The sequence below is a fragment of the Argentina silus genome (genome assembly GCF_951799395.1).
Source record: "Argentina silus genome assembly, chromosome: 3".
Lineage (NCBI taxonomy): Eukaryota > Metazoa > Chordata > Actinopteri > Argentiniformes > Argentinidae > Argentina > Argentina silus.
The window spans coordinates 12,912,716-12,927,324 of NC_139657.1; the positions used below are offsets into that span (position 1 = coordinate 12,912,716).

Sequence of the window (14,609 nt, forward strand, 5' to 3'; positions counted from 1 at the left end):
ACCAATGAGACAGAGCCTATACTTATGTTTAACAATTGAACATTTATTTATTTATATATTTATTATATATTTATTTATTATGAATATTAATGAGTGAAAATGTATGTTGAATGTATGTGTGTGAATGGACAGCCGATAACATACAGTATCATTGACTCAAACCCCCGTGGAGAGAACCATGAGGGCCTCATGGTTGCTTACTGTGTGAGATGGCTGGTCACTGTTCATGTAGCAGATGGCAGATACAGTTATTCAATATTTGTTCACACGCAATGGGGTGCCTAACGCCAAAAAATGCCTGTGTGGGAGGTACAGTAGGCATGGCCATCTTACACTAGCATGGCACATTACTCAGAGGGAGCTGACACTGACATGGGCAACCACAACCAAGCTCAGGTGAGTTCCTGGGAGGGTTGAAGGGCCACACTACAGTTTCACAAATGTAATTTACTTTATTATAACTACTGTATTTGAATACCTTGGAAAATTGTTGCTATTGTTTTGCCATTCTGTCTTCATTTTCATTGTTGAGGATTACATAAAATATGCCATCGGAAAGGGTTAGATGAGTTCAGATCAGGAATATTGGTGGATCTAATGGAAACTTTCATTGTTGAGGATTACATAAAATATGCCATCGGAAAGTGTTAGATGAGTTCAGATCAGGAATATTGGTGGATCTAATGGAAACTGTTCTGTGTTTTATCTCTGATATGACCACATTACGTTTAATGCAAGACTAGATTTAGGAATGATTGCAGACACCTTGATCCTCATTGGTGTTTTGCAGTTCTATGCAGCTTCGTCAAAAACATTACAGTCCTACATGAGAAGTGACACAATGATGTTTCATAATAAGCTTTGTAAGACATTCACAGCACTATGCCCTACAGCCTCCAGAGCACGCCTTCTGTGACGTGGATGACCCAGGCCAGGAGGGGATGCTCGTGGTGCAGCTGTACCTGCAGCCAGCCATGTTCCTGGGTGTGCTGATCTTAGGGCTTCCCCTCAACCTGATCTCCCTCTGGATCTTCTCTCACCGCCTGAGGCGTTGGACTCGCAGCAGTGTCCTCCTCTTCAACCTGGCTTTGGCTGACACCTCCTGGTTGCTGGCCTTGCCCTTCCTCATCTACTTCCACCTGAATGATCTCCGCTGGAACCTGGGCCCATCCGTCTGCAGGGCCCTGCGTCTGCTCTATCACAACTACTTCTACCTCAGCATCTTCTTTGTCACATGTGTCAGTGTGGACCGATACCTGGCAATTGTGCACCCACTGCGCTCCCTGGTTCTGCTGGGCCGCCGGCAGACCTATCTGCTGTGTGTGGCTGTCTGGGCTGTTACCTTGGTGCTCAGCCTCCCTGTGGCTTACTTGACCAGGACCCAGCAATGCCCCCAGGGCAACCGCACCATCTGTACCCTCTACATGCTGCTGGATAATCCGGTGGCAAGTCTGCCCTTCTCCCTCATCTGCTCCTGCATAGGCTTCCTCTTCCCCCTCGTCGCTATCTGCTACTGCTGCCTGTGCTGTGTCAAGGAGCTACGCAGCCGTCCGCGCCTCCCACGCCCACACAACAGTAAGCACCGGCTCACCCGCATACTGAGCACAGTGCTTATCCTCTTCGCTCTGTTCTACATGCCGTACCACCTGGCCCGTAATGCCGCCATCTTCATGCGGGTGGTCTACCCAGGGAACCCTCCCGCCTGGCAGGCTATAGACCTGGTCTTCTCCCTGGAGATCTGCATCTGTAGCCTCAACACCTGTATTAACCCCCTCTTCAGTTGCTTTGTGGGTAGCCAGTTCAGGAAGGAGCTCCAGGACACCTTTGCTGGGCTGCGTCACCATCGTCCAGGTGTGGTGACAGGAGCCACAGTGTTGCATGAGAGAGAGCAGAGGAACACTGTCCATGGGATGGCTACTGTCACTCCTCTCCCCTGGCCAGTGTAATGCAGTCTTCTGGAGTAAGGTCCTTCCTCCTTTTCAGGATCCTAATATAGCTCATGTGTAGCCAAATACCTGTAGTATTTGTAACAATTTAGATTTTGTTGTTTTAGATGTTAGGGTTAGGGTTGGGGTTGAAATGGTGAATTGTCTCAAGCGGATATATGATTGTTATTTTGTGTTGTGAATGACTTTGTCTCATCAGCTATATCATTTTCTGTCTGGAATGACATCTGTATGCATATTATGTGTTGAACAGATTAAGAAAAAAAGAAACTCAGGGTTAGATGTCAAGTAGGGTCAGATACTTAGTGAATAAATATATTTCATTTCATTCCCATCTATGGCAATCAGCAGCTGCATACCTCCTCTTACCCAACACTGCCTCTGTGTGGTTGATACTTTGGACATCATTATTAGCATTCACAGACTGATTCATATACCTTATCAGATATCTCCTTTGCCAACCGTGTGTCTTGCCTGGGACTCCTTATTGCATTTTAATATAAAGAAATAACGTTCACCCTAATCAAAATTCGTTGTTTTTGTTTTACAATTAAACCTTTATTACAGTCCTCACAGGTTGTTTTTTTTACTAGGTGTTATTATTTTACCTTATAAGGTAATATCAGCATTATTGCCAAATAAGAGATGCACAGCCATAGTGGGGTATGTTGGTGATATAGTGCGGTTAGCAGTGATGGTGAAGTGAATTAGTTATCTAGGCAAATACGCTCATTTTAATATTCGGATCATGTCATTCACAATGCCACAAAGACCTATCCTACTATAATCTTCCTATCTAAAAGTGACTAAAACCAACAGTAAAAGGCGTAGGTCTCCAAACGATAAGACGCGATAAGAGGGGGAAGATAAGACCACTTCTCTTTGTGCTTGCTGTCTGCGCTCTGAGGGCCCTAGAGGACTTGACTCATTTTGCAATCCTGTTTCCATAGTACCGCCCCCCTAGAGCCTTGGAATGGGCCTTTGAAATATCTAGTAACCACGAGAGATGATCAAATTAAGGCCTAAAAGTTGATTGGGTTGCGCTCTAAACTGAGGACAACATTGTATTAAAAATTACGGATAGTTAAGTCATAATGATGTGCCACTGTAACTGATACACCCAATGGATACACCCCCTCGATTAGAAAAAAAAAACGAGAAAACCCCTGGCAGTGGGGAGAAGAGAGTGCGCATGCTGCATATCGTGTGCCGCTGAGGGGAGCTGTCGACAGGTACGTGAAACAGCTGGGCGCACGCAGGCTTTCGCTCTCCTTGGTGCTGAATTTTCTCCTGGACGCTTCACCAGAGATCCTCTCCTCAGAAAGACTGAAGCTTCCTTTAGTCGAGGGGGGTGAAATTTCGACTTTCCAACATAACCATCGACATTTTGTTTCTTGACCTTTTCATATCTCTTAACACATTTAAAATTTTATCAAGCCGTCGATTATTTGGTTAACACTGACTGGATCTTTACAAGATGGCACTGAATGGATGTACATTGCGCAAGGTAGAAGAGGACTTATTAGACAACTGTTTTGTGACTGTGAAACCTAACCCTATCAGATTGGTCGCATAATTCTGCTACACAAACGTTTCTCCCCCCCCCCCAGCTTCTTCCAAATACCTCTGGCATTGAATGAGAAATCTCGGTTGTTTTTTTTCACAGAAAGAGGCACATTATTCGGATTAACATCTTAACATTATGTTCAGTATTTTTACACTACAACTCGTTATCGTAACATCATAGAATTCGAGTGGAGAATACATTGGATATGGAGCCGGTAAAGGAGCGAGCTTTCCCCCCCACTAAAGAGGGGCTGAAGAATTTTGCGGGAAAAACCCTCGGGCATCTGCACAGGTAATGGCAGTATAATGCTACCATCTATTGTATCTAGTATTCACCTCTGATTATTGAAATAATTTTAGAAAATCTAAAAACTGGACATCAATCATATAATTTAAATGTTGTATTCCACATTCAGCCGATGCAGGTGTGAATTTACTGTCTTAGAAAAATCTAGACAATTGTGCGTGAATTTTGTTGCTATATTAAATTCACGAGAGATAACAGGCTAAAATGAATTATGAACAGGAAGTAAAAAGAAGAAAAAAAAAGTCAGAGCCGAATATTTAAGGATCAGATATTTCCCCTGAGACTCCCCCCTCCGCCCGCAGTTGTGGCTGTTTTTAATAATTAATGAAACAGAACGAGTCGTGACATAGGGTCGAGGAATATCTGTTACATTATGTATTCATCACTATTAACCAAGATCGATCTGTTTGATATCAACTGTCCTACACTATTCTTTATGGTTCCCTTATATGGGACTTCATTGGAATCTATGAAATTGTTCTCAGTTGATGAAAAGCCTACTCCGAAAATAATGTTTCTGACCGGATAGTCTCAAATATCGATTATGATCGAATAATTTACCATAGATCATAATGATTTCAAAAAGTGACAACGACATGAATTTCAAAAAGCAGAATAGCCTATAAATGCCTGCTTCATGACCACTTAATTTCGTTTAACTGACTAAACGTTTTCTCCACAATAGATTTAAAATGCATTACATTTTTAACATGTATAATACATTTAAATTGCAATTATAATTCACGTATGACTTGGCTTATGACTTGTAATGATTTGTGTTGATGTTTAGACAAGTGTGTAGGCTAATAATTTCAATGTTCTAATTCCCAGGGTTTGTACGTGTCAACCATTTCACTGAGTTGCATGCCTTGATACGTCACACAATACAACGAGGACTGTGTTGGTTGTTTGTGTTCTACATTGCCCTTTTTTTAGATCCATTAGTTTTGTTCTTACAAAATCTGTAGTTTCATTCGGAAATTTCGAAACTGGACTTTATTACATTTAATTAGTTCCCTGAGTTCAGTAAACCAACGCAGGCCTATAGGCTAAATGTAGCCTAAATGTAAATGTGTATGATGTGTAGTGCTGCAATGCGGTATGAGGGTCATTTTATTGTCTTCGTTAGGCAAGTAAATTGAGCACGGAAAGAAAAATGAAATGGAAATATTCACAAAACCTGCATGGCCTCTCCCCTTTGAATTGCACCTCAGAGTGTCCTCAAAGTCTACTGTAAAGGACTATTGCAGCAACAGTATTTTTGAAGGACAATTAATTAATAAAATTAGAGAGAAAAGGTAGGGCTTATGTAATAGTATTATAATAAAGCCTATAAATGCATTTGTCGAGTAGAAATGTATATTTTTAAACAATTATGCTCCTGATGAATTCCTTAAAACGTGCAATGAAAGTGGATTAGGCCTGCACGAAATATTCAAAGGTATTTTAGGCCTTCTCTGTGCAAAATGCAACGAAATTTCCCCAATTTCCCAGTTTGTGGTTAAGTTATTGCTTTCCATTTGTTTTATTACGAGCGACAATAACGTTGTTGAAAATTCTTTGAGAAATAATGCATATTAAAACGCATTCTTGATTGGTGTAGAGTGTTGGAGAAACGTCAGCAAACAGGTGAGGGGATCGAACTGACGGAGGATGGGCGGCCCGCGGAGACTCAGGAGAGGAAGACTCCTCTATGTGACTGCACGTGTTTCGGGCTTCCACGCCGCTACATCATCGCCCTCATGAGTGGTCTCGGCTTTTGTATCTCCTTCGGCATCAGATGCAACTTGGGCGTGGCTATCGTGGGCATGGTCAATAACAGCACAATCCACCAAAACGGGAAGATCATCATTTTAGAGGTGCCTATCATAGAACGCAGTCCCCGCCCATCTCAACATCTGAGATTTAACCGCAGAATACCGCAAGTGAATGAGTCACACTGACACAGTTAGCCTATCACTTATATATTGTGCATAATTTTGAAATTGACTTCGATCCGTTTGCATGCTTGTTTTATTGTTTTTTGTTGAAGTTAGATGAATTGTTGTTGCAAAAGAAATAGACTAGGCCTACTCATAACAACATGTTTTCGATAAGCTTGTTTGCCAAAGATTGCACGTTTCTTGCCTGAAATACTATAAGCCACTGGTCCCACATTTTGATAATGTTCCTGCAGAATGATTAATCAAACACCTTGCTAAAAAGGAAAATATAGAACAATGCAAGTCTAAACCACATCGTCTTATACATGTTCACAACAGTCTTTAAATCATGATTAGGCCTATATCATTATTAGGCATACTAATTGTATATAATTATAATCCTATTACTATAGTAAATATAATAGTTATGATATTATTATAATATGGTGTTTGTTGGTTGATGTTTTGTGTTATTACTTCTTTTTTTGAAAGAAAGCGAAGTTTAACTGGGACCCTGAGACGGTGGGGATGATTCACGGTTCATTCTTCTGGGGATATATCGTCACGCAAATTCCAGGAGGGTATATTTGTTCCAGACTAGCAGCAAACAGGTAGGCCTAACTAACTGCCTCATTATGGAATGAGATTGTAACCATAACCAAAATCATACAGTACATACACAAAAATAAAAACGATTTATCGTGAAGTGACTTTACAACCATCATTGACCATTGCGCAGAGATTTGCCAGAACGTCAGACCGGTGAATTAAATAGTGAGGATTAAGGAGGGGAGGCTGACCTTACTACAGATTGGGAATTGCATTGATGCCCGCAAGGCGTGCCTCCCCATGTTAATGAGGTCCCACGGGACCACCGTGTCTAATCCTTTACAATCGGAGGCATGGCAACCAGCCGTAGTAATACAGGATATGTTGTGGGCACTGGTGTCCACAGATACCAGTTATAGATAGGCATATCACAGTGCTTAAAGGTGACCAACAATTGTTGCTTTCAAATGATACATGGTACAGGCCTACAGAGAACCACAAATCGAAGATATGGAACAGGGAAAATTGGATGTTAAAAAAAAAAGCTCTTGGCTTGTGTAGGCTAATTCAGCAGGGACCGTCTCGAGCACACAGACACCTTCTGCCCCACACCCGCTGTCCTCAGCTCCTTATTAATTCACAGTAAACTGATCTTTAATGGAAATGCACCCATTATTTTAGCAATGTATCTCGGCCTTGTGTAGTCGGCAATAGGCTTTTTAATTATAATAGGCCTAGCGGGTTTTCTCTTGATTATTTGATTATTATTACAATTTCAGTATAAATAATTATAACGATATTACCCGAAGGCATAATGTAGGCCAAGTAACACGCAGTTTTTTACAGTTGATTAACTAAATATCTTTATTGATAGGAATCTGAACTCATTATAATGTCTACTATACTGTATGCATTGTATTTAATGTAATGTTTCTAGCCGTCTACAGGCACATTACAAAACGTGTTTTCTTTTCATTTTAAAGAGTTTTCGGGGCTGCCATCTTCCTCACGTCTATACTCAATATGTTCATCCCATCGGCTGCTCGAACGCATTATGGCTGTGTCATCATTGTTAGGATATTGCAAGGCCTTGTCGAGGTAAGACTGAATGGTAAGACTGGATGGTAAGACTGGATGTGGTGAATGTGTGGTTTTGGTATATGCTGATTTAGTGATAAGTAGCTTATTATCATTGTGGTTCTTTATGGGCAACACTCAGCAAAGGTACAATAACACAATTATTAATTGTAGGTCTATTAGAGACATTTACATGTACCAACCAAGCTGCCTCTTAAACATCCATTTCAGGGAGCTGGGTTTGAGCTCCTCTCCAGCAGTGAGCAGAATACTCAATCCTCATTGGATGCCCCGGTTGTGCATCAGAACAGGAGTGTTCATTTGCAGATTTTACATGTTCATTCTAGATATTTTTGATGAGAGATCACATGGTATGGATAAGCATATGGGTTGGCAGCAGAGGTTCACATTACCATATCATGCACTAAAACATCCATTTTAGTGGAAGCCTAAAATGCACCCCTCTTAAATGCAGTATCATTCTGTCTGAATACAACTGTAAAAATCCTGTGCAAACAACCTAGGGCATGTGTTTTTGTGGGGAGACTCTTTTAAACCTGACTATGAACAACATACCAGAGAGAGATGGAGCATTGTTCATGACAAGATAACAAAGGAAAAGGACCACATGATGTCATCCTTATGTCTCTCAAAAAAATTTGGAATGAAAGGGGTAGTGATGATGTAGCTGTGAAAGGCTATTATCAGCCTGAAGGTCATCCTTCCTTTATCCTTTTTGTTCTGTAGAATCCTGTCCTGAAAGGAAGCACATGGCCCTCCATGGAGCAACAGTAGCCTGTGTGCCATGTGTATCGACTTATTACTGCAAATTAAACATTAGCTTTTCAGGGTGTCTCCCGTAGCAAGCCCAAGCAATTTGTGTCTATCAATACTTGATTGTGCGCCACTTAGTGAGTAATGAAGATTTAATGGGTACAATTCTCTTTTTGTAGCAAAGTGGGCATAGTCAGCTTGAATTTGTACGGACTCACACCTAACCCATTAATCTATATTAGAAAGTTCAGCTCAGATGCATGTCAGTTTTTTTGTGATTAAATGCAATTTGTCTTGCAAGTCTTTGACTAATGGGAAACCGCTATGGTGTCAATGCAATCTCTACTCACTATTCCATTAGCATTTTAATACTGAAATGATTGAAGTCCTATTTGGATTTGTAATTTGGCAATCAGCCCGTACACTACGTAGCCATTTGCAAAATGTTTGTATGACATCAGATTACGGAAATGAATGAGTGACTGAATTATATTGATCCACTTGTCACTATCGGCCAGACTGTCTGTTAGATCAAGAGAGATTACTATTGTCAGTGACACACTTGTCTGTTCCCAGGGAGTGACCTACCCAGCCTGCCATGGAATCTGGAGTAGATGGGCTCCACCAATGGAGAGGAGCCGTCTAGCCACCACTTCTTTCTGTGGTAAATATACTGTAGTGGGAGCTAACAAACGACTGTACTGATAATTATAACATGGATCCTTTGAAGGAATTAAAAAACACTTTAACACAGTCAATATGCAGATCTCAGTTTGTTTTGATGGAATGGTAATACTGTAATTGTTTGTGGTCATCATTTAAGTGAAACATTAACCAGTTAACAACCTGTAATAAACACTGTCAAAAATGTATCACTTTTGGGGCGCTCAGTGGCATAGCACACTAAGGCGCATACCATATTATCACAAGGTCCCTGGTTCGATTCCGGCCATCGACATATCCTGCATGTCATCCCTCCTCTCTCTCACCCATCCTTCCTGTCAATCTCTGCTATCTCTGTCCCAATAAAGCAAAAATGCCCTTAAATATATTACAAAAAAAAAAAAAAAAGTATCACTTTCCTGTAACTATTTACCTCTGCCTCGTCTGAACCTGCTCACTCATTGCATTTCTTTCCTTTGTAGGATCTTATGCTGGTGCTGTGATAGCTATGCCTCTTGCTGGGATCATGGTACAATACTCTGGCTGGTCCTCTGTCTTCTATTTATATGGTGGGTTCATTTTGTTAATAGTAGTAATCTAGAAGATATTATAGAAGAATATCAACAATCAATGTCCAAACTAACCTTAGCTCCCAGTCTTTTGGAAATTTGGCAAAGCGAGACTATGTCTCAACATACCTTTCTATTTATTTATGACATTTGGATTTATTACATGACTCCTCAGATGTGTTTTATACCATTCCTCATTCCATTCCATGAATTACAATGAGCTTGTCCTCCAATATCTACCTCCACCAGCCTCCACTGACTTATTCATATCCTATTCTACCCCCACCTCCTCCTGTCTGTTGCAGGATCCTTTGGAATCGTCTGGTACATGTTCTGGATCTTAGTGTCGTATGAGAGTCCAGCAGTGCACCCAACCATCACTGAGGAGGAGAAGCGTTACATCGAGGAGAGCATCGGGGAGAGCGCCAACTTAATGGGTGCAGCTGAGGTCAGCCCTGCTTGGTTGTGCCCTGCTTGGTTGTGCTACTGTATTTGTATATGAACTGAACTCTACCTATCCAACTTATATGTTTTGTGTTTTCTGCAGAAATTCAAGACTCCGTGGAGGAAGTTCTTCACCTCCATGCCTGTCTATGCAATCATTGTGGCCAACTTCTGCAGGAGCTGGACCTTCTACCTGCTTCTCATCAGTCAGCCGGCCTACTTTGAAGAAGTGTTTGGCTTTGAAATCAGCAAGGTAAACAAGTCACTCACAATGCCAAGCATCAATTGCTGCATTAAGTACCTGTGTTGGATTTCATTTTCTTGCTGGACATTGGTGTAAATGTCAACTAGACAGGAAGCCCAGATAAATCCTAGTATTTGAATTGATCTGTGGCTCCCAGGGAGAGTATGATGTATAAATCAGGCTGGTCTGACAGGTGTAATTCAAGTGGAGGTTGGATTCTTCGCCCCATGTGATTACTGGAGGTGAGTTATCGCTTGGGTGCGTTATTGGAGTCAGAGGTTGAAGTACGTACAAAGATTTGTTCTGGGAACCAGTTTTGGGATATCAATTCCTACAGTAGCTATCATAGAGTAGGTGGTAGGATTTAGAGGAAGATCTTGGATGATAGTGTCACTGTTAGTATTCGCTTAGTTGTTAACATGGTACATATAAATCAACCTTGAACCCTCAAATGAAGAACTAACCAAGGTACACTTAAAACAATTATAATATTTATCAAAGTTCTCTGTTTCAATTACAGAATTACATACAGGACAGTACAACAACACTAGAGACACACACATTTAAAGGCACATTTTATGTATCAGTGTCTCAGTGGAGGCTGGTCAGAGGACGGGCTCATTCCATTCCAATCATTACAATGAGCCCGTCCTCCGATGTCTACCTCCACCAGCCTCCCCTGCTGTATCTACATTCTAACCTTGCTGATGGTTATGGTCCATGTTTCCTCAGGTGGGAATGCTGTCAGCCCTCCCTCACCTGGTCATGACCATCATCGTCCCCATAGGGGGTCAGCTTGCTGACTACCTACGCACCAGAAACATACTATCTACCACCTCCGTCAGGAAAATCATGAACTGCGGAGGTGAGAGTTATTCACCAATATGTATATTCGCCTGACACAAAACAATTCAGAAATGTGTAATTTCATAATTTCACACTTTATGTCATTATGGTTGTCATTCCATCATACAAAGAGAATAACAAATGCTGTTTTGGGCACTTAAAATGGCTCAATTGGGGTGATACACCGATGTATCCAGACATGACAAAGCTGTGACTGTGGTCTTGTTTGCAGGGTTTGGGATGGAGGCCACTCTGCTCTTAGTGGTTGGTTACTCTCACAGTAAGGGTATGGCTATCTCTTTCCTGGTTCTTGCTGTGGGTTTCAGCGGCTTTGCTATATCAGGTGAGTAACATTAAGCTCTGACAATTCGAAGTGGGATCTATTTGGCCCAAACATTCTTCCAAACTTTCTTTCACACCTTTCCAATCTTTTCATGTCATAAAGATTTGAAATCAGTCACAACCACTGTTGATCTTAATATAAACCATTCTGTTAATATAAACCTGTCATTCCGTAGGTTTCAATGTCAATCATCTGGACATAGCTCCTCGGTATGCCAGCATCCTCATGGGCATATCTAATGGTGTGGGAACCCTGTCAGGGATGGTGTGCCCTCTTATAGTGGGGACCATGACAAAAAACAAGGTGAATCTTCTGTTTTGGAAATGCAATAAATTATATTTGTTAGAAGTTATTGATCACAATATACCTTTATAATTGACTAGACTGAAACATTTTACTTCTCCTGAACTCTAGACTCGAGAGGAGTGGCAGTATGTCTTCCTCATCGCTGCCCTGGTGCATTATGGGGGCGTGATCTTCTACGGGATCTTTGCGTCCGGGGAGCAACAGCCATGGGCAGACCCAGAGCAGACCAGCGAGGAGAAGTGTGGCTTCATCGATGAGGACGAGCTGGCAGAGGAGACAGGTGACATCACACAGGGCTACGGTGCTATGGGAGCAGGGCCAGTCAAGAGCTATGGCGCCACCACCCAACTGAATGGAGGCTGGGCAGAGAGCTGGGAGAAGACTGAGGAGTACGTACAGGAGCCAGTCAGCCAGACCTACGCTGAGGGAGACTACTCATAGACCAGATATATATATATATATACACGTTTGCAGTAATGGTGAGTTCACTCACAAAGAGAGAAATTCCATTGTTGTTTCCACAAATTAACATAAATAGATATTTAAATCAGTTCTGTATGTTTAACAAAAAAAGTGGTTAAGCAATTGAAACTAGCAGGTTATCAGTGTAAAGATATTTATAAAGTTCATTGCAATGCAACGCAATCTTGAATCGATTGTGATATATTTCTCATTGCATCCATCTAGATTCTTCCTCACTCTTAGCAGGAAAATAGTAGGCCTATATTGTACTTCTAAGGCTCCCTAACCTCGTAACACTGTACTTGAACAACAAATGAGCCAGATATTGCAGTTGACCACCATAGGTCTAAACCTGGTCTGAAATACCACTCTGATTGCACTGATACTTTAAGTATTCAAAAAACTAAATACTATTCTATTTCTTAAATGTGTTTTATGTACTGTATATATACTGTTTCTGTGAGACTATTGTGGATTTGGGTCGTTGATCTGTGTGAACATTGATATAAAAGGCCATATTTTTCATGGACAGTACCTTTTCAGGGAGTTGTCTGCTTACAAAACAAGTCTTGTTCTTAAGCAAGGCCATACAATATAAGAAAAGACTAAAATTGTGTGTGTGTGAACTCAAATGTAGAATTTTAATGTGCGTTGTTGCATGAATTTGCTCAAATCAATGTTAAGATACAGCTTTTTCAAAGCCGATGATAGTCCTCATCTCTTTCACTGCATTGTTTTTGGATATGTGTTTTATGCCATTACAGTGATAAAGTGGATGTTCATGATCAATTTTTTGTATGAGAAATAAAATAATAAGGGTTTGAGGGGGAACATTCCCAGGCATTGTTTATTGAGCAACTGTGTTTGATGTGCATTGCAATAAACCCTGTGGAACAGTTGCTTTCCATCACATTTCTGTTCTGTAATGCAACACAGGCTTGCTGTATCTACCTGTTATTGTTTTTGGAGTCATGTGATGAACAACAGTGTATGTTTGTATGAAATGACTGGTGTCAGGAAAAACGCAATTACAGTATGCTGCTTATAATGCAGGGACACTATTATAACATTTTGCCAGACTGGCATATCTGAACAACTGAGTTGTGTTTTCTTGATGTATCTTGGTTGTTCTCATTGTCATCCCAGTGGTCGTTTTTGAGTGTAAGGCATTTTAGAGCAATGCCCTGCTGATTATATCTAGGTTTGAAAGAAACATGTTCATGGTTGGAGTGCCCATTCCAACTTGTTTGCTATATGTAATGATGTATGAATTCTGCAAGGATATATAAAATATTATATAAATACTTAAGAATGTTTAAGATGACCAAAAGATACTATTCTGGCTTTGAGCCTGACATTATGTATAAATGTGATTTTATGGCTTCTAAAAAATATTGTGTTTAATGGAGTTTGTTGATGTCAAAAAGTGTTATATACATGCTCATATCATTTTATAAAGCAATAACAAAATCAAATTTCTCTTATACCTTTCCTTTCTTCCCATTCACAATGTCAGCAAATATGTGTCCCCATCAGACAAACGTATACATGGGTTGAGATCAGGGGAGGCTGGTGGATGGTGGAGAAATAGGAGGACAGGCTAATTGTAATGTATGGAATGGAGTGAGTAATGGTATCAAAGACATGTGTTTGATACCATTGCTCATTCCGTTCCATGCATTACAATGAGCCGTCCTCTGATTTCTACCTCCACCAGCCTCCACTGGTTGAGATAAGTTTCAGGAGCTTCCGAACAGAACATCTCACGGAGCATCTGAGGGTCTAAAGGTGCATCACCACTAACCTAGAACTGAACTGTTTCATTGCTTCCACTGTTTCCACCTTCTCTAATCAATCCCCTGCATCTCTTCTCATCACGTTGGTCATTAGTGAGAGTTAGGAGAGGGGTCTCCGGAGTCTAGGGGAACTATTGAATTCTGTAGCTCGCTAAAAGTCACAGGGAGTTGTGGGCAGCAATCTGAAGGCTATTTGTGGAGATTACACTCAAACCCAGCTCACCTTAGAGACACTTCTGTCTTCTGAGAAAGAGGAGTCTGGTCCTAGTCAGTCCTCCATAGGGGGTCTTATATTGTCTTTTCAAATAATTATGGTTTTTGGATCTCATTGCCTCTGTATTATGACCTCTACATCACCAGGCTATGGTCAAGCCTATCATGTCACATCACTGTAACAGACCAAGCTATTGACCTACTGGATGTCCTGAAAAAAGACAAATTACCTCAAACATACATTAATTACTAATCAATACTGTTTAACTTACCTTGAGTATGTAAGTAAAGAGTGCTGAACAACTGTACTGTATGTGTATGTGTGCGTGCATCTTGAGTGTGTAAATATCATTTTTACCAAACAAAAATACATACAGTGTACTTTAACTTACTCTGTCAACTTCTCGCTTGATGTGCACTAACGTAACTGGGACAGATTCTGCATTAGACATAAACCAAAACAAACGTTCAATGGCAATGGACCAAAGACCAAGCGATAGATTGGATCTCTGTCGCTTATGCAATTGCTATTGCAAACAGTTTATATACCTTTAATATTACCTTAAATCAGGAGGCTTCAAA

General features: G+C 40.9%; 2 protein-coding genes across 2 annotated transcripts; both read left to right on the forward strand.

Moving 5' to 3' along the window:
* Nucleotides 1–339: 339 nt before the first annotated feature.
* On the forward strand, nt 340–1,946 carry LOC310802156 (P2Y purinoceptor 3-like; the record flags this gene model as incomplete). Its single annotated transcript, XM_083666448.1, has 2 exons — nt 340–396; nt 879–1,946. The coding sequence occupies 2 exons, from the start codon at nt 340–342 to the stop codon at nt 1,944–1,946; spliced, it is 1,125 nt and encodes a 374-aa protein (XP_083522574.1).
* Nucleotides 1,947–3,718: 1,772 nt separating this feature from the next.
* Nucleotides 3,719–11,997, forward strand: LOC310802157 (vesicular glutamate transporter 2.1-like; the record flags this gene model as incomplete). Its single annotated transcript, XM_083666449.1, has 12 exons — nt 3,719–3,804; nt 5,423–5,678; nt 6,234–6,352; nt 7,274–7,388; nt 8,718–8,805; nt 9,287–9,373; nt 9,679–9,821; nt 9,921–10,070; nt 10,794–10,926; nt 11,140–11,250; nt 11,426–11,553; nt 11,665–11,997. 12 exons carry the CDS (start codon nt 3,719–3,721, stop codon nt 11,995–11,997), a joined length of 1,749 nt encoding a protein of 582 aa, XP_083522575.1.
* Nucleotides 11,998–14,609: the final 2,612 nt, after the last annotated feature.